At 31.2% G+C, this 19,774-nt stretch overlaps 1 protein-coding gene across 1 annotated transcript in view; it reads right to left on the bottom strand.

Moving 5' to 3' along the window:
• Positions 1–7,104: 7,104 nt before the first annotated feature.
• LOC120173942 (copper-transporting ATPase RAN1-like) overlaps positions 7,105–19,774 on the bottom strand; it is a 32,648-nt gene continuing 19,978 nt past the window's right edge. Inside the window, exons 3-11 of the mRNA XM_039180968.1 lie at positions 12,855–13,210; positions 10,949–11,563; positions 10,233–10,662; positions 9,712–10,037; positions 8,923–8,981; positions 8,485–8,827; positions 8,180–8,380; positions 7,835–8,092; positions 7,105–7,587 (exon numbers count right to left, since the gene is read on the bottom strand). Of these exons, the coding sequence (XP_039036899.1) occupies positions 7,111–7,587; positions 7,835–8,092; positions 8,180–8,380; positions 8,485–8,827; positions 8,923–8,981; positions 9,712–10,037; positions 10,233–10,662; positions 10,949–11,563; positions 12,855–13,210 (3,065 nt within the window). The 3' untranslated portion in view covers positions 7,105–7,110. The remainder of the gene's footprint in view (positions 7,588–7,834; positions 8,093–8,179; positions 8,381–8,484; positions 8,828–8,922; positions 8,982–9,711; positions 10,038–10,232; positions 10,663–10,948; positions 11,564–12,854; positions 13,211–19,774) is intronic.

The raw sequence follows: 19,774 nt of genomic DNA, 5'->3' as shown, positions 1-19,774 counted from the left end.
GATCAATAGTTTTATAGGATAGCTAGATGTCCTCTTTTGAACCTTCCCTTATAACGATATATTTACTTTACTGATTAACCAGTAGATGCAATGTCATTGAATTGTTCTATCATTTGTGTAAATGATGATATATTTCACACAACTATGCATCTGACAAGAATTTTAGTTCTCATAAGTATGTCCTTAAAACCATGAGCATTGTGTGGTTCTACAAGAGTTTGAAAGAACTATAACCAATAGTCTCCTTGAAGCGGGCCCACTTCACTCTCAAATATGTGACTTATGTTGCTCTGTTCACTGAAGTACACAATGGTCATTAAAAGCTTTGCTTAGCCTAAATCACTTTGATCGATTTTTACGTCATATGAATGGACTTGGGATGAGAGACCCCCATAATGATCGTACACGATTTGTGCAACTAGGTTGTTCCTTTGAACCTAGATCTTGGGATCTTCACTTGACAAGGTAGGATTTTCCTTCACATAAAGCCTTAAATTTCATGGGCTTTAGTCTTATTCCTTTATATGTTTTCTCAACTTGATCTCGATTTAACTCTTTGGTTAGTGGATCCACACTTTTATCTTTTGATCTTACAAAATTAACAAAGATAACTCCATTTGAGATTAATTATCTATGGTATTATATCGGTGACCATATGTCTTGACTTACTATTATACTTGAAATTATATGCTAGTCACAGTATATGCATACCATGGGCACATTCAATATTTGGTCAAATTCAACATACCAAATGAGATAACATATTATGTTGTCACATCTTGAAATTCTATCTACAAAATTTCACAAGTTTCTCGTTTGTGACTATGATCACTAACACCGTTGAATTTAAATTCAAAGCATGAGAATAACCAATACTTCATATTGTGAGTTTGATGAATAGATGGGATTATCCATTTTTCGTTTAAGACAAGAAATTAAAATTAATAATAATTTTAACAATAAATCAAAATTAAATTTTTATTTAGTCTACCATCCGATTTTATTAAACAACAGAATTTAGTTAGAAACTAAAAATTCTAAATCAAATCAGTAACAAAGTTATTACTTTAAAACGATTTCTATTATGAATAGTAATCAAATAAATTCTGTTACACGATAGAACTGAAATCCCAATTGATTTCAAAACAGAACCAAAATTAGTAATAATTCCAATAAACAAAAAAATTAATTCTCGTTTAATTTTTTATTTTGTTATCGGACAGAATCAAATTTCTGAAACAAATTCAGTAACCAAAGTTATTAATGACAATTTATGTTAAACATATTTGTCCACTTTGAGATTTAAGTAAACTCTTTAAGACGATAGGATAAATCCCGAAATAAATTTATTTGTTATCTCGATTTTACCATATTTTTTTAATCGTATTGGATTAAAGAAATGTAGAACAAAGTGTTTTTGAATCATCTCAAATTGAAGGGAAATACTAAAATTTCACTTACATGATTAACTTCATCGTTGGCAATCAAAAACTTGAACCATCAAGATTTAAGGTGCACCCCCACAAAAAGCAAAGTGACAAATTTCAACTTGAATTCTTAATCAAAATTTTTCGAACCTAAAAATTATTTTGGACAACAATTTAGTTTGACCTTTGCATGTAAGTTATACACCAACGTGTGACAACCTTAAAGACAAAAATAAAATGGTAACAGTGATAAAATAATATGCAAGCTAGCATCTCACTAGAAAATAATAACTACAAATTATAGCCCATAAATAGATTTTGGGAATCAATGGAGCACTTTCCTTGACTTGAATTCTTTTAGAATTCGTTGAATCAGTTCGCATTGAACTCATCTTCGTCATTCTTGATACCAACTAGCTTGAACCATCAACTTTGCTAAGCAATGTTTCAAATCACCTTGTTATACTGCATTTTGATACTTGTATATATATATGGTTATAAATAAACTCAAAAGTCGAATTCTTCTCGGATTAAAAATATAAAATATGTATTATGATTGTTACACAAAATAACAATCCGAGATAAAATCGAACTTGAGAAAATAAAATAAAAAGAAGTTAAACTTCTTAAAAATAAATAAAAATTAAATTGAAAGAAAAATACTCTTTTTCGATTAATTTATTGATTGAAATAGTTGAGACATGTCTCTACATAGTTTCCTTAAGACAACTTTTTCGGTCACTCCTTGGGGCTTGAGATGTTTTGCTTGTTTCTCTCCTAAGATATAACAACTAGATAACGAATAGTAGTACAACTGTGGAGATCAAAGAACTATCTCTTGCCTTCACTTATCACTGAAAAACTAATGGAGAAATTTTTTTTCTCCTTTTGAACTTGTAAAAAAAAAAACCCTTTTAAACTTGTGTTTAACCTAGTAGGTTAACTTAGTATTTATAGGAGATTGTCAAAGGAAAAATAATCCTTTCGGAACTACAATATTGTATTCCAATTGAATATAAATTTGTAATAATATATTCGTATTTTAATTGAATATAGATTCATATATAATATATTTGTATTTAATCAAATATGAATTTATAAATAATATATTCCTATTTCAATTTAATATAAATATGTAATAACATATTCACATTTTAATTGAATATAAATCCTTAAATAATATAACATTATCCTATTAATATTCGAATTTCAAAGAATCCACACAATATCTTTTTAATTTAAAATATTCAAATAGATATTTCATATTTAAAGAAAATTCAATTATCAAATTCGTCAATGAATTCACCATATTTTCCCAACAATTTGTATTCGATTGAAATATGATATTTCGATGGGACTGAAATACCTTAATTTTGGAATATATTTCCAATAAATTTCCTATGTGAAACTACTATAAATACCTATGTAGCTACATGCCCCAACTACTTCTCAATTGTGAATTAATTTCTATATTGTTCTTTTTAGATATATTTTTCCTTTTTATCGTCTTGAATTCTTATATATAGCATAGATCCTAATTTCTTAAGTGAATGCTATTATTTATAACATTGCATATATAATCACAATGTTGTTAAGTGAAATATGTTGATGATATTAGTATGTTAATGTCGAGATGAAAATAAAATAAAATAGAATTTTATTAGTAAAGGAGAAGAGATATGGTTGAGGGTACATAACCCAAGTAATAATTGATACGAGTTGAGACCTACAATTACACAATTGCCTTTTGTAAAACCTAGTTATTTTACAAGGGATTTATAGTGTTTTCACAAAGGAGAATATTGAAAATAATATATTCTGGCCATTAATTAGTATAGTTGAGAATACATAACTTGAGTACTAATTGATACGAGTTGAGGCATGCAATTACGCAATTTCTTTTGTAAAACCTAGTTGGTTTACATGATATTTATAGTGTTTTCACAAAGGAGAAAATTGGAAATAATATATTTGATTATTAATTAGTATCTGAATAAAATAAAAAATAATCAATTAATATCGCCTTAATTAAAATATAATTGTGAAATGTAAGTCATATCAAATTACTATTCAAATTAAAAAGAAATCATATAATAATCTTTTAATAATTCATATTCAAAAACGTATGCCACATTTAATTAGTAGTGGGCGAGAATATCCACCCTAATGGAATATAAAGAGCTTGGATTTTCAACCCTTAGACCTACACACAAGGCATAATTTCAACCAGGATTATTCAACAATTAACAAGTTGGTTTGTGTATATAAAGCATTTCCTTGCTTGATATCCCACCAATGTAGGATATGAGTTCTCATTTTCCTTACGCAACATAATTTATAAGTACCCTACTTTGAGTATTAATTTATCATTCATCGCTCAACCGTTTTAAGCATATAAAATACCTTTGTAAAGATCTCACGGAGTAGGATATGAATCAGTATATTCATTATTCAATTCTCCATCTTTACACTTAGAAAATATGCCTCAAAGTTTCTAATTTATCACATTTTTTCCAACAGTTGCTTGGTGAATAATGTTTAGTTTAGTACAAGCGTGTTGTTTTCCTTTGCTAGCTTCCTCTTATTGTTTTATTTGGCACTGTTTGTTGCTGGTTCTAATATTATCGTTTCCATAAAAAATGGTCATTATGTTCATTATGAGTCATTAGGTAAGAATGATGTGCCTTAGAATGCAAATTGGGTTGATGACTTCTATGAAAATCATGAAAATAAAGTTTCTAATTTATGCTCTTGCTAAATGTTGCAATTTGTGCGTTCCAGCATAATAAATCAATGAATTTATATGATTTTAGTCACTTGAATTGTTTGATAATATGTTAATTGCATGTTGGTATGGTTTACAGCTGATTTAGATTGAATTTTAGGCTTCCAACTGCTTGAAATCTTTATTTTTTTGTCATGATATCGATGTTGAATGATTCAATATTGGTATTGGTTGATTGTAGTATGGATACTACTTTGTTTAATATTAATATTCTCCACGCAATATCAATACTTGTTTACAACGACAGAATATTCCATTTGTTTTAAGGTTTTGCCTGCAATGATGATACTGAGCTAGATAATATCGATACTGAAGGTCCAAAATTATTTTTTAACCTATGTTAAGGGTAACTATGCATGATAATAGTACGAGGTTCATAATTGGATGCTTAGATAGCATGATAGCCTCTCTTTTTTAATGCTTTTAACATGATTGAGTATGATTATACTGTGATATCGTTTGAAATAAATTGAATATGTTATATGTTTGGTTTTAAAAATTATTATTGGTATCTGTTATGATTAATGTAACATTTTAGATTCATATAATTTCTTTTTATTCTATTGATAATGTCCACATATTTTGTAAATGTATCTGTTTAAATTCAAGATCTCTAGGAAGAATAATATTAATTTTTACTAATGAGATCTCCTAATGGATTCTATTATATGCATTGTAGCTAGATGGATTAAAATTTTGATGAAGGAATTATGAAACCCTTTATGGGAAAAATGTACTACTGTATAAATAAAGCACCTGAATAAGGATATCTTTTCCATATTGCTAATGAAATTCAGACAGGTAAACAAACAACAAAACTAGGTGTTAACATCCTTACAAGAAGTAATTTCCATCATGTGCATTTTGTTTGGAGTGAGGGACGTCCCTATTAAACGCCTAAAATGAAATATTATCCAAGCCAAATTGGTCCATGATCTGATCTGCACTAGCTCTACTGCTAGTGTTAAACAAGGCATCAGGCTCAACAATGCCAAACGACTGCTGCTGCTGCTGAGATGCGTTCTCTTGACGACTTTGCTGATAATAGTAGGAGTTTCCATCGGCTGGCATTATGGAAGTTGCGGTACCGCTTCGATTATATTGAGTCCCAAGAGCGAAATTCAAGTTAATTGTGCCTGATAATCTTCTGTTGGTTGAAAGGGGTGTTGCAGGACAACCTGTAAATCGTTGCACCAAGGCTCGGAAATTGCCGGTGTTAGCATTGAGAAGGGTGATGGGCTTTTTCTTGGAAACTCTAGGCCGCCTTCTTATTGGCTTTGAGGAAGAGACAGCGGTACTTGTGGCATCAGAGAATCCCAGAGACGATGTTGATATTTCATCATCAGTCTGTTCATAGAATCGCATCTTTCCAGCGGAGGTGTTCATGGAATGGAACAATAAGATAGAGTGATTTTCGCTGCTTTCTTGTTCTTTGGTAATAGAAATGAACAACTTCAGCTTCAAGTTGTTTAAATAGTGACAAATCTCCAGGTCAAAGTAAAAGATATACAGTAGCTTGAGCCCATTGCACAGGAGCTTCCTGGAAATCTCGTGGGTTAATATCATCAAACGGGTCACCATCCTAGCACATTAGTGTAGGCTAAATTTGGACATTCTTTTCCTTTGGCGGGTCTTTTCTTCTCGGTCAACTTATTGATTGAAAACATTTAAATGCGGGTTTCCCTGTTGAAACTGTAATAAATCTCGGCTGATTTTCCTCTTTTTCTTCTCCATTAAGGTGAATATATACATCATAACATGACGATACGTATGTTATCGGGCTAAATTGGATTGGATTACCAATGGATGAGTTTGCCCAAGCAACATGCAAGAATTGAAATTCTAGCTTTTGAAAAGTCGCCATTGCCTACCTACCTGGTAGGTACATAAATGACTAAGCTTCTATATTCTTGTTTTTCCACATTGTCTTTTCTATGCATTTATAGGATTACGACCCAATTAATTAAGGTCTAAGGATGATATCAGACATCAATGGGAACTTGACTTATTCCATGCCATGCCATTGTCATCATAAATGCATGGTCAATTTATATGAATTGTCTTAATACTTGTGTAGGATTAATCCCTTTATTTTAATATAAGTAATTCTAAACTGGTTCGAGAATTCCAGTCTAATCGTTAGTAGTCATGTGCTTCCATCATTAATTTTGATGATATGCTATTCTGTCATTTTCTTACTACCATTAATTAGTTCTACTTTAATGTTAGTCATTTATGTCCTTGTAATTTTGGTATGCGGTAAAAGAACACAGTAGTTGATGATTAAATTAAACTGCTTAAATTCCTTAAATACATTAGAGGAATTAAAATTTAAAATTGAATTTTATTCTATCAATCTTGCAAAAAAAAAAAATTGTATTGTATCAAACCCAACAAAGGAAGGAGAAAATGTGTTGGTAACGGGTTACTCATGATTTGCACTTTGCAAATATATGTAAGCTAAACTTGAAAGATAAAAGGGTGTTGTAGTCTAAAAACATGTTGATGAAAAACATTGATATTTATTATTATCCATAAGACCGCTAAGACTAATGACCTCATCTTCAGCAAAAAAGCAATGGTCACTGTAATGTTGGCGGACCGACCGTTGTTCAGGTCAAGTACTTCAAAAATAAAATGCATGCCAAGGACCATCCCAAGTCATCCATCCCGAACCTGACCCAATGTAACAGTGGCAAGGTGGTATAACAATATGTTTTACTACACAACCCAGTCATCCTTATGATATTAAAGCACTCTTGGGCTAAAGAAGAGAGAGAACAACGCATAAATGACCATATATTTTACAACTACATTTACATTTAGTGGGGTGTCAAACTTGCACCCTCAATTCCGTATGAATAAAAAAGGAGGCGGAAATACTTGCTCAAATTCTTTCTACTCCACAGTTATTTCTAGTATAGTGGTAAGTCTGGGTTTTTTATATCTCCGCAGAAGTAAAGAAGAGCACACTACGCTAACAGAAGAAAGAGCCATACAGGCACCAGCCGCCCACGGCGGCAACTTAATCCCCAATGAAGGATAGAATACCCCGGCAGCGATTGGAATCGCAATCACGTTGTACGCCATTGCGAACACATAGTTCCACCTTATCCGGCTAAATGTTTTCCTGGAGATATCGATGGCTGTGATCACATCTTCTAAGTTATTTCTCATTAAAACATAGTCTGCGGCTTCTATGGCAATATCAGTCCCCGCCCCAATTGCCATACCAACATCTGCAGCTGCTAGAGCAGGAGAATCATTGATCCCGTCACCCACCATAGCAACAATGCTTCCATCTTTCTGGAATGATCGTACCACGTCGGCTTTTCCAGCTGGCATTACCTCTGCTCTAAAATCATGAATGCCCACCTGTACAAATAAAAGTACAGTTTATTCAATCTACATTCCCCACAGACTCGAGTCATGTAATCGTATTATTGTTAATGAGCACAAGATTAGATGAGCTTTCAACTTGCATCAAACAAATAAATCCCAATACAGCTTACACAACCGATGCAATTTCGATCATTGTATTTGAGTAAGCAGTATTTCAACAAAACCCCAGAAAAAAATAATGCAATGCATGTGTATGTATGTATATATGTAGTATACAAACCTCCCTAGCAACAGCCTTAGCTGTCCTCCAATTATCCCCAGTAACCATGACAGGTATGACGCCCATTTTCCCTAGGCCTTCTATGACCACAGCAGCTTCTCTCTTCAATGGATCTGCTACTCCCAAAACTCCAATAACATTACCATCATAGGCTACAAGTACGCCTGTCCTGGCACTCTCTTCCAAATCAACTACAAATGTTTCTACATGAGGAGGGATGCAAACTCCACTTTCCGTAAGCAGCTTCCGGTTACCAACCTATTCACAAATACCATGTTTGGTAAGAGTAATAAAGATAATTTCTTAAGCCTCATAATTTATAAATAGCTATGACCGAGCACTCACAAGTATTCGCTTTCCTTTAATAAAACATTGAATTCCTCTTCCTGGCACAGCAGAGAACTCTGCAACATCAAGAAGCCATGCAGGAGGAGGGGATCCTTTGCTGCTGTTTTGGGCATCTTCGGTCAGTGAATTTTCATCAAAGAAATGGAAATGGCGTGCATATTCAACTATTGCTTTGCCCAATGGGTGTTCACTGCTACCCTAAGTAATGAGAAGAAGAGGGGGAATTCAATGACTGTAGAAATGCATTTAAAAAAGAGGCATGACTATTCTGCCCTTCAATGTAAGTATGTACAATAGATTACCTCTGCAGAAGCCACCAGAGTAAGAAATTCTCCACGATCCATCTCTGAGAAAACTTTTGCAGTTGTGACCTTAGCTTTGCCCTGGGTTAAAGTTCCAGTCTTGTCAAATATAACATACTTAACCTTCTGAGCTCTTTCCAGCGCATCTCCTCCCTTTATCAACACACCATTATTAGCTCCAACTCCTGTAGCAACCATGACAGCGGTTGGAGTAGCCAAGCCAAGAGCACAAGGACATGCAATTACCACCACAGATATTGAAAACATTAGGGCGAAGATAAAGTAATTGCCATTTTCTGGAAGCCACTTCGCTGGGTAGGCTCCAGAAATTCCACCAACATACCTGCAATCAATCAATAAAAGTACTCATTATAAGATGGTCACATATTTTATAACACAAAAAGGAAAATATAACAAAATAAGCCGTTCAGATCTTACCATCCCAACCATGTGATCAAGGACAAAGTAACAACCGTAGGAACAAAGATACTTGCTACCTGCAAGCCGCAAAAACCTAGTAGTATTAAGGACTAAACAAAATGTGCAAGCAAGTATCAAAATTGCCGGTAAACAAATAGTTTCTTCCAGTAATGACTTCATAGGTGCTACAACATTGAACATAAATGTTTAATATGAAAATATAGTAAAAAGTAAGTGTCCAAGGGTGTTCATTTAATAAGGGAACCTCCAGTATTTTTGCATTGAACTTTGTCGCAGCCATTCCAGACTTAAACATAAACCATTCGATATTTTTAAATAGAAACTACTTAATTTACAGGCTCTAATCATCATTTGAAATTAATATTACCAAAAAGAAGAAACAAGTAGTTTACTGCAGCTACTTCGACCAGTTTCTCCTACAACAAAAATCCTCCCACTTCTCTTCCACCATCTCCCCACACTCCTAAAATGTTAATTCTTTCAATTTCATATTCTAACCAAAAAAAATTATTCTAGAGATAGATTTATCATCTTCACTTCATCCATGTAAACAGATGATATTAGGATAGTACACTGATAATACAGAATAGATTAGTCATAAAAAACCCATGAACTGATTCAAATACCAACATTTAAACATTTCACACATTCGGATGGCAATCAATATTACTACCTAATCAACCAAGACCTTGAGGAGATTTTAAAATAATAATTTTCAAGCCAGGTAAGCATGCATTGTCTTTTCTTCAGGACACCAAAAAATCAATTTCCATAAAGAAAACTTACAAAATCAGCAAACTTCTGAATAGGAGCTTTGGACATCTGGGCAGTCTCAACCAAACTAATTATCTGGCTCAATACTGCTTCAGAACCAACTTTGGTGGCCTTCACGTGAAGAGCACCGTGTAAATTAATCGTTCCCCCAATAACTGGTGAATCAACCTCTTTCAAGACAGGTACAGACTCACCAGTTACCATGCTCTCATTTACATAACTTGAACCCCATACAACAATACCATCAGCAGGAAGCTTTGCACCGGGAAGAACTTTTAATGTGTCACCAGGCTGAATTAACAAAGCATCGATTTCCCTTTCTCCAATAATGTTTCCAACTGCAGAAAGAATAAATACAAGGTATCTAGTGCTTCAATTTCATTTTTGGCACTAAATTTGATGCAGTTTAAAACCATATAATACTATCAATTATCTGAATATGAAAGAACTGATGGCATAAATAACAAAAGTAAAGTCCTATATACACTTCAAACAGCATTTACCAAAATAAAGCAAAGATTAAGAAACCATACCATTGTCTGTAATCACCAACACTGCAGTAGCTGGTGCAAGTTCTACTAGCTTCTTGATGGCATCAGATGTTTTCCCTTTCGCAAGACATTCCAAATACTTTCCCAATAATACAAATGTTATCAGCATGGAACTTGTTTCAAAGTATGTTGGTGACCAAAACCCAGTTACTGCACCATAAAGAAGTGCACCAACAGAGTAGAAATAAGAAGCTGAAGTACCCAATGCAACCAAAACGTCCATGTTAGTTGAACCATTTTGAAGAGCTCTGGCAGCAGCAATGTAGAAACGCTTCCCAACAACAAATTGAACAACACTAACAAGTGCCCATTTCAGCCAATCACCCATTAAGAAAGGTCCACATCTCCAAAGCAAGAAGGCATCGAACAAGGGTATATGTGGACAAACTACTCGAATTAGAAAGACAGGAATCTGGATCAGAACAGGCCAACAATTAGTTCAAAACAAATACAAGGGAGGGGGAACCAATTAACAATTTTCATTAAACAATGCATTACACAGACAACAATTGGTGTTGTAAGATTCCAGAAAAATGCTACTGTTTGGAGGCCATAAGGCAAAGTGTCCTTTTGCTTTCATGTTCATGTAAAAGGTTATATGGTTTCAAACACAGATTCTTATCATCTATCCCCTTTAGCTTTACAACATATCTCAAAACTAGACTACTAGTAAAGAAGAGAGGTAAAAGAATACTTACACTGAGAAACAAACTGGAAGTAAAAAGCTGGAACATAATTGAGGCCTCTTTCACATCTTTAGTAGTCATTCTTGCATATGGGTTCATAACATGCAGTTTGAACTTCCCTTTACTTTCTCCTTCAATTCCATCAACCAAGGATCTTGAACTGACAACTTCAGGATCAAAAAGAACTTCAAGTTCTCCAGAAGTTCTGTCAAAACGAAATTGTCGAACCCCTTTCAAGATGCTAAGTATGCCTTCCAAAAGCTGTACATCCAGCTCATTAAATACACCAGAAACCCCAAGTATGATTTTATCCTGCTCACTACTTTGTACAAGTGAGGCTTCAAAACCAGCATCTTCAATCGCATTGACTATATCATTTTTACTAATTACCGTAGGATCATATTCAACTTCCCCTAATGAAGTGGCTAAGGAAACAACAGCTCTAATAACACCAGGAAGATCTCTCAGAATGCCTTCAACGGAGTTGACACAGGCTGCACAGGTCATACCTCCTATTGTAAACTGCCCCACAAGCATTCCACGTGGCTTTTTTCCAACATTGCTGGGTTCAGGTAGAATCTCAGCCTCAAACCCAGCATCTTCAATGGCATTCTTTATGTCTTCATCCTGAATTTCAAGGGAGTATTAGAGATGATTTGTTCACAAAAAAGCTCCATTTTTGAGGTACATATATGACTCAAGCTCATAAACTGTACCCAAGATAAGTAGGAGTTTCAACTTTCAAGTACCAGACATAAAGGTTACAATAGAAATCCAGGCACCACATTCAAGAAAGAAAAAGTTCTGAACCCTAACCCCCCCTCCTCCCTCCAAAAAAATAATAAAAATAGTTAAATAAAAAATAAAGAACGAGAGGAAAAAAGCTATTGGAAAGTTGCATTTCAACCAAAATTTACCTCATGACAGAAAATAGGTGAAACAATAGTACAAATCTTCACATATTCAAAAGAAAAGAAAAAAAAAAAAAACTATTTCCCCATGAAAAAATTAAAGAGAGAGCGATCAATTAAATAGAAAGATATGTACATGTACATGTACATGTACATGTATATGTATATGTATGTATAGGTATATGTATATGTACATCATGTACATGTATTAACATGACAACATGTAATGTATGTAAAGTATATGTATATGTATATGTATATGTATATGTATATGTATATGTATATGTATATGTATATGTATATGTATATGTATATGTATATGTATATAAAGGGAACCTAACATAAACACCAGATGAAGCGGTAAGAGTAATGCTAATTAATTTAATCTAGAGCCAATATTACTTTAGAAAAATGCTAATATGATTACAACACTGGATGAAAAGCAAATAACATGGATACAGCAAAACATGTGATATGCTGTACGTTTGATTGAGAGTGAAAGAGATGAAACACCAACGTTCATTAGAATGTCTTTTTCGGTCCAGTGAAATAGATAAACTAATATTTACACGCTGCAAATGGATGTAGCGATCATGATAAAACATTGACAAAATCAGAAACTGCTATCATTTTCGCAAAGAATTTGATACAGTTACAGATAAGACACAGTAAAATCAGACTTCAAATGCAATATGTATACAGATAAATAGTTAACAAAGCTAATGAAAATTAAACTTCGGGAAAGCTCAAGGCCAAAGACCAAACAACACTATACTTAACCAAAAGTGCGGAAATAAGATTACGCATTAAATCAAAAGATGCACTTAAATGAAGAGAGTAACCAATCGACTTCACCCGACATTAATCAAGCTAATTTTCACTAATTAAACGAACCCAGGACCATAATCGAAAGTCAACCGTGAAATAAAAGAAATGAATCTACATCTATCTAATTAAGAAAACCCAACAAACTTAATTAAAAGGTAAGGTAAGGTAAGGGCAGTAACCTTAACCAAATTCGGGTCAAAAACAACATCAGCACGGTTCTGCAACAAAGCCACGGATGCTCGGAAAACCCCATTGATGCTCTTCAAAGCACCCTCCACGGAATTGGAGCAGGCGGAACACGTCATCCCCGTTACAGTGACCTGAATTCTCCGCATACTAGCAGCTTCATCGATACTTACCGACTTAAAATCTCCAGCGTCGAACGAATCCAAAAGTCGCGTGCCTTCCTCTATGTCGACGGGATCGTCAGCGCGTACAGGCGAGGAATAGGAGGATCTCCTGCCGCCGGCATCCTGCGACGTCATTTGCATGTCCGGAAGAGGAGAGAAAAAATGAAAGAGGGATGAGAATTGAGCTTAGAGGGAGGAAATCAGAGGGAAAGAAAAGGAAATTTGTAATATATATTTATAGAATGAGAATACAAAAAAAAAAAGATTTATGAGAGATTTCCGAGGGAGATGGTGGAAACAGCCATTTTTCAACTACGAAGTCTGGCTTGGCTTTGGCTTTGGCTTGCTACCAAATTGCCCCTGCCATTTATGTGGATTTACAGTTAGACCGCTTTTTGTACTACGCGTAACAAAACACAACATAATCGCCCTTTTCTATTTCATCTTCCCAACTAATCAAATTAAACAAATGTGTTAAAATTGACGTATAATATCATATATGTAGATGGGACAAATTACTGAGTTACTCGTTTTCGGTCCATAAAATTTTAAAGTAATAAACTATCCAATTTTAAGTATAAATTTAAAAGAATCTTATTCAAGATTTTAGTTCTACAACCTAATAAATCACTTTAGTAATAAAAAGATATTATTTTTAGAGATTTCAAATTCAAACAGTTATATTTATAAAAATATATATGTATATATATATTGTTAACGATTAAAAAAAATTATACTCATATATTATTTTCTAACCACTTTAAACCATGAAATAAAATTTAACACAGATTGCAAATGATGTTTAATAGCAGTATTTTGACTAAGTCAACTTTATGTTGCTATTGGTTGGTTGACATAATTAACCACTTGACCAACCTCGTTTTAGAAAATATAGTAATATAAAATAAGAGGGGCAGTTGTGTAATTTGGAAAAGTGGGGAGGTCAAGATTAGAAAACTTAAGCGCTTAGCCGTCCCCTTTGTTGTGAACAGAAAATATATATTCCTACAAGGCAGGCAGGCAGCCGCCACCGCATTACTCAACGTTTTGGTTTCTGGTCTCCTGTGGTAGGACGGGGTGACTTTTCTAAGGTCAAACTCCAAGCACAAGTTTTCTTTAAATATAATGCTTCTTTGAACAAAAAATATCCATTTGTATTTGATTTCAAAGAGACTTAGAAATACATTTTACCCAATAATCACACACATATATATATATATATAGCGAAATTCTAAAATAGATGTCAAATATTGATATTCACTATTAATTTTATAAGGTAAAATTTATAAATGAATATTAAAATATATCAAAATGGTTTTTTTAGACTCTAATTTTTTTAAAAATATATATATAATAGACATTAAACTTTAGATTTTGTTACAAAACGGTTATCGAGTCATTATCTATCATTAAAGAGGCGATATGGTATGTTAAATTAATAGAACATGTCTCATTTGACCTTTTAATTGTGATTAAAATTTCATTTTATCTTTAATTTTAATTAAAATAATTATTATTATGTTCGTTGAATTGAAAACAAAATGGATATAATAAATTAAATATTATTTTTTAGTGTCATCTTTAAATATTGAATTTATACCATAAAAATTACTTCATACATTATTAAAAGTTAATGACTATTTTGATTATTTTTATTTAAGTTTACATGTATTTTTATTATTAATATGATATTAGAATTTTCTAGATGTGTTTTTTTAAATTATGTTTAAAATTATTAAACAAAAGTCAAATATTTGAACCACGTTGTTTAATAAAAATAACTATATTGTTTGATAATTCAATTTTTTAAATCTCAAAAATTATAAAATTTAAATTTTATAAATACAGTCACGATTAATGAATAATTAGTTATAAAATAATTCGATGAATGAAAATTTTCAAAAAATTATAACTTTTATTTTTAAAAAAAATTATTTTCATATATTTTAAAAATTGTAGTTTTTATATTTTTAAAATTATTACTTCACAATATTAAAAATATATTAAAAAGAAATTTTAGTTATAATTGAAATGTCAAATAAGGTATTTCTCATTAATTTAGTATCTCACGTCACCCCCTTAACAATAGTTCATAGTCGTTACTTATGTTTTAATAAAATTTGAAGTTTAATGTCTATTTTATAACTTTTAAAAATTCGATAACAAATGAAATTATTTTAATAAATTTAATGATCATTTATGAATTTTACTATAGTTTTATATTACTGGTGATATCGTTTCTAAATTTTTTCCATAGTTCACGGTGTGTGTCACTCAATGTAGACTCATCCTATATGTTTATATGTGATATCTTTTCTAGATTTTTTAATAAATTGTGTTTCTGTTATTATTTTTCTGCTTATTAAAGTTTACAAAGAATTCTTTCGCATAACAAAGTCTACGAAAACTAATATTAAATGATCAATCACAATCTTTTAACATGATCTGTCAGAGCCAAATTTATCGCCAGACGATCATATATTTTCACTCTATCAATCTATAAATAGTTGTTATGACCTAAGACCTGACACTATTATTAAGGGTAATTATATAAACTCATCATGCAAGACTAATGGGATTAGAATTCTCTCTCTCGTCCACACATAACTCATCATTCTCGACTTACCATTCTCCCTAAAATCATCACTTGTAGCTCTTTACTCAAATTATAAGGGATGAATCGTCCACAATTGTCGCAACATATATTTCACCATAAAAAATGATACAGTGAATGTGTAATATTTCTTGAACAACAAAAATCAATCAAAAAGAACCCTCAAGAACAAAGCAACCAACCCAACATTTCATCCTTCTTAAAATTCTCATGGTGTGTTTAATTTTTCTAGCCAACACATTACCAATGAATTGATGTGCACTGAGTGTATTTTTCTTATTTAACTTATAATCTCCAAAATATATATCCAAAAAAGTATACAAGCTAAAGATAAAATGTCTAGGATATTGAAATCCTAAACTATGAGTGTCTCTAGGTCTATAAAGATCGTCTTAATGGCTTTGTTTCTTTATGGTATGATTGAAATTTAACACACAAGTAAATATTAAATTTAAGATTCAATCTAAATTTATTTTTATTATATAACTTAACATCTATACATTTATCTTCATTATATTTGTTAATATTTGTATAAGTGTCAATTGGTATGGCTTGAGGTTTTACATCTCTCAAGCTAAATTTTTTGAGTACATCCATGTATTTAACTTGATTGAAAAATATGCAATTCCTCTTTTGCTTGTTTTTAATTATAAAAAAGAATGAGAGCTTTTTTATTATGCTTATTTTAAATTTACCTTACATAAGTTTGACAAATTGTTAATAAAGGGAGTCATTAATAGCACTAAAAATAATATCATTAATATATTTTTTTCTATTAATAAAAAGAATGATAAGAAACTCAAACTGGTCAGAGTAAAGACTAGTCTAGTAAAAAAACTTAATTTTTTAAAATATGTTATATTTCTAATATTTTAATACTTTTTTAATATTTTAAAAAAAATTGTTGGTTTCGAATTTTTTAACTTTTATATTTTAAATGAATTTAAAATAATCATTATTATTAATTATTAACATGGTTTTTAATTAATTTTAATTTATTCAATTTTTTAATTTTTTAATATTTCTAAATTTTTGTTTTCTAAAATAACAAAATAAATCTTTACTTTTTTTTCCTTAAATCAAACAAATTCTTAAATTTTTCAAGAAAAAAAAAATCAATCAAGCCATTCTTCCACATCATCATTCCATGTTAACTCCCACATCAACAAGTTTAACAATCACATTACCACAGTACAAATCAACATTGATCAAAGAGTTTATTTGATTTATTTTACCAGTTCGATTACCTAATTGAGTGTAAAAAATAGAAGCATAATTGATTCTTTTAGAATAGTTCGAGGACGTTTTAAACCGTTAAATAAAATAATTATACTAATAAAAGATATCAAGAATGATTTGTGTTATTATTTTGTGTGTCAATGTATCTTGGGTAGTTCTGTTGTACGGCAACCTAATATAAGGTTAAGGAAAGACGTTATAAGAAATGTTAATATTTTTTTAACATTTCTGATAGAACTCTACTTAAAATGTTATTTTTTCTACTGAAAATGTTGATTTCATTACCTAAAATAAATATTTCCGATATTAACATTTCTTGTATAAAAAATAATTTTTTACGTAGCACTTGATATTAAAATTTTCGGTAGAAAAAAAAAATAACATTTTAGGCCAAAAATGTTAAAAAATATTAACATTTTCAGTAGCGTCTTTCTTAACCTTATATTAGGCTGTCTTTCTTTAGACATCCCCATGTATCTCACATTTTTTTAATTGCTAACAGTTATTTAATGTAACAAAAAAATAAGACTATTATATTGTATTTGTGTATGTATTTCAATATATTTAAAACATTATGAATGTTTATAAACTTTTACACTTAATGGATTTTTCTTAATAGCGTGAAATCAATATAAGGTAGTATATGTTTAGACTATCTTTTAATTATTGACAAAGTGTATAGATTTTGCAAGACATAACTACTAAAATATGTAATCTCTAAAAAAACAACAATATTTTTTACAACAATAATCACTTGATGAATTCTTTTACACTTAATAATTCATTTGATGTAAATTTTAATATATTCATATTCTTTTATCGATTTCATGTTATGTTTTATTTTAATTATTATATATTTGTTTCCATATGATTTTCAAGTTTATCTCATATCTTACAATTTATATAACTATAAACTTCTTTCCCTTTGTTCATCTTTTTCATTAGCCTTTCTTTTTCAGCTTTTTTATCTAAACCTTACCCAAAAAAATTATTTATCACTTTAACACATATTTCATATTATCTTTTAATCTAATATTTTTTATACCACATAGTCGGAATATGATTTATGAAGGAAATACCTTCTGTTTACGTGACACAAAAAAGTCATAATTTTTAAATTAGGTGCTTCTTACAAAAACGCACATTCTGCCACGTTAGCAAAAGACGCTTCCAACAAAACACGTCTCCTACAGAATGCGTCTTTATCTACGTAATAGAATTGGACAATATCATCATGGTGTTATTTCGGTAATTAATTATTTTTAGGTGATATTAGATAAAAAAAATTCCTTCTTTCTCTAATTAATACAATGACTAAAATGCCCATCACGGCAAGCAAATTCCATTACTTAGTTGTCAGCTGCATAATGCATTTAAATCTCCAATTAAGCCTTCTCGTACTATGTTAGATTTTTTAAAAAGTAATTATGTAATATATTTAGTTACGCCATAGATTTGTTGGGTTTAAATTATAGTATGGTGGGAAGGGAGGCCTTGAAAGCAGCCAATTAGTGTGCAATAATATTGAAGTGTTGAAACGTACGTGTAAGAACAGAATAGCTTTTTGCAACTTTGAGCAGATTTTGAGTTCCCAAACTTAATAGATTTCTTTGTTGGACTTCCACTAAACGTCCTAAAGACACAACAATCATCCACAACTTTTATACATCAAAAGCAAACACAAAGGCCAACATTGAGTTTAATGGATATCCTTCACCACTTCCAATTGGGAAGTGGGGAACCCTATTTTTATTATCACCATCCAACCCTTTCAAACTTCAAGAGTCGACATATTCCTTCATGTTTTAGATTGTTTTATAATTTTAAAAAATAAAAATATTATTACAGAAAATTGAACTTAATAAAAATGTATTTTAAGTATAATTTAAATTTAAAATTGATAATCAATCATGTTTGATTTAAATATCAACCCAATACTTAACTAGGGTAAATTACATCGTTCATCACTGAATTTTACTCTCTCTTATTTTACTTACCGTACTTTTAATTTTTCTATTTTGCTCATTAAACTTTATAAATTGAATCATTTTGCTCACTCTGCTGTTAACTCTCTAACGGTGTGATGGCGTGTCATTTTTTATTATAAAATAAAAAGTATAAATTACACTGTTCCTCACTGAACTTTACTCTCACTCCTATTTTGCTTGCCCAACTATAAAATAAAAACAAAAGCTGGTCGGATGCCACCGTCACCGCCTTAGACCATTGTAGATGGTGGACGTTCGGTCACAAATTCCATGGGTCGTTTCTCCTCGACACCTTGAGTACAAATCCGACATCCATTATGTCAGAACTTGCTACGAGGCCCACAAATTGGAGATTAAAAATGAGGAAGCTGAAACGTTTGAATCAAGATTCACTGATTTTGAGATATTTTTTCGATGAAATAACCACCAAATTTGGACTCATGGGGTTTAGACGAACCGACCCATGAATTTTGAGACCGAATGACCTTGTAATTGGTATCAACCCCCCGGAGTTTTCGATCTTTGGAGTAATAATATACAAGTATTAATGTAAGTTATATCTTTATCTTGCACTCAGTTCAGTTCAATATGTTATCTTAAAACCCATATATCTGTTATTATGCTTTACTTTTTTCTCACTCTGTTGAAGTGACGTTTAGGCCTTGTTGTTGTAAAGCTTGTGATTTTCTCATATGACGGAAGGTTTTAAGTACCGAAGATAAAATCATGGAAGAAACATATTGTTTATTTAAAGATAAAAATTGCAATCATATTATGCATACAGACTCTAAGAACGAAAATAATATTACTTATATTAGTAAATGTTTTAATAGTTTAATAGATATGACATATATATATTTAAATAAGATGTATAATAAAGTTAATAAAATAGAACAAAAAATTAGTAA

The sequence above is a fragment of the Hibiscus syriacus genome, unplaced genomic scaffold, assembly GCF_006381635.1.
Source record: "Hibiscus syriacus cultivar Baekdansim isolate YM2019G1 unplaced genomic scaffold, ASM638163v2 tig00111993_pilon, whole genome shotgun sequence".
In the NCBI taxonomy this organism is placed as follows: Eukaryota; Viridiplantae; Streptophyta; class Magnoliopsida; order Malvales; family Malvaceae; genus Hibiscus; species Hibiscus syriacus.
The sequence above is the reverse complement of the archived record's forward strand: the minus strand, read 5'-3'. Positions and strand labels throughout refer to the sequence as shown.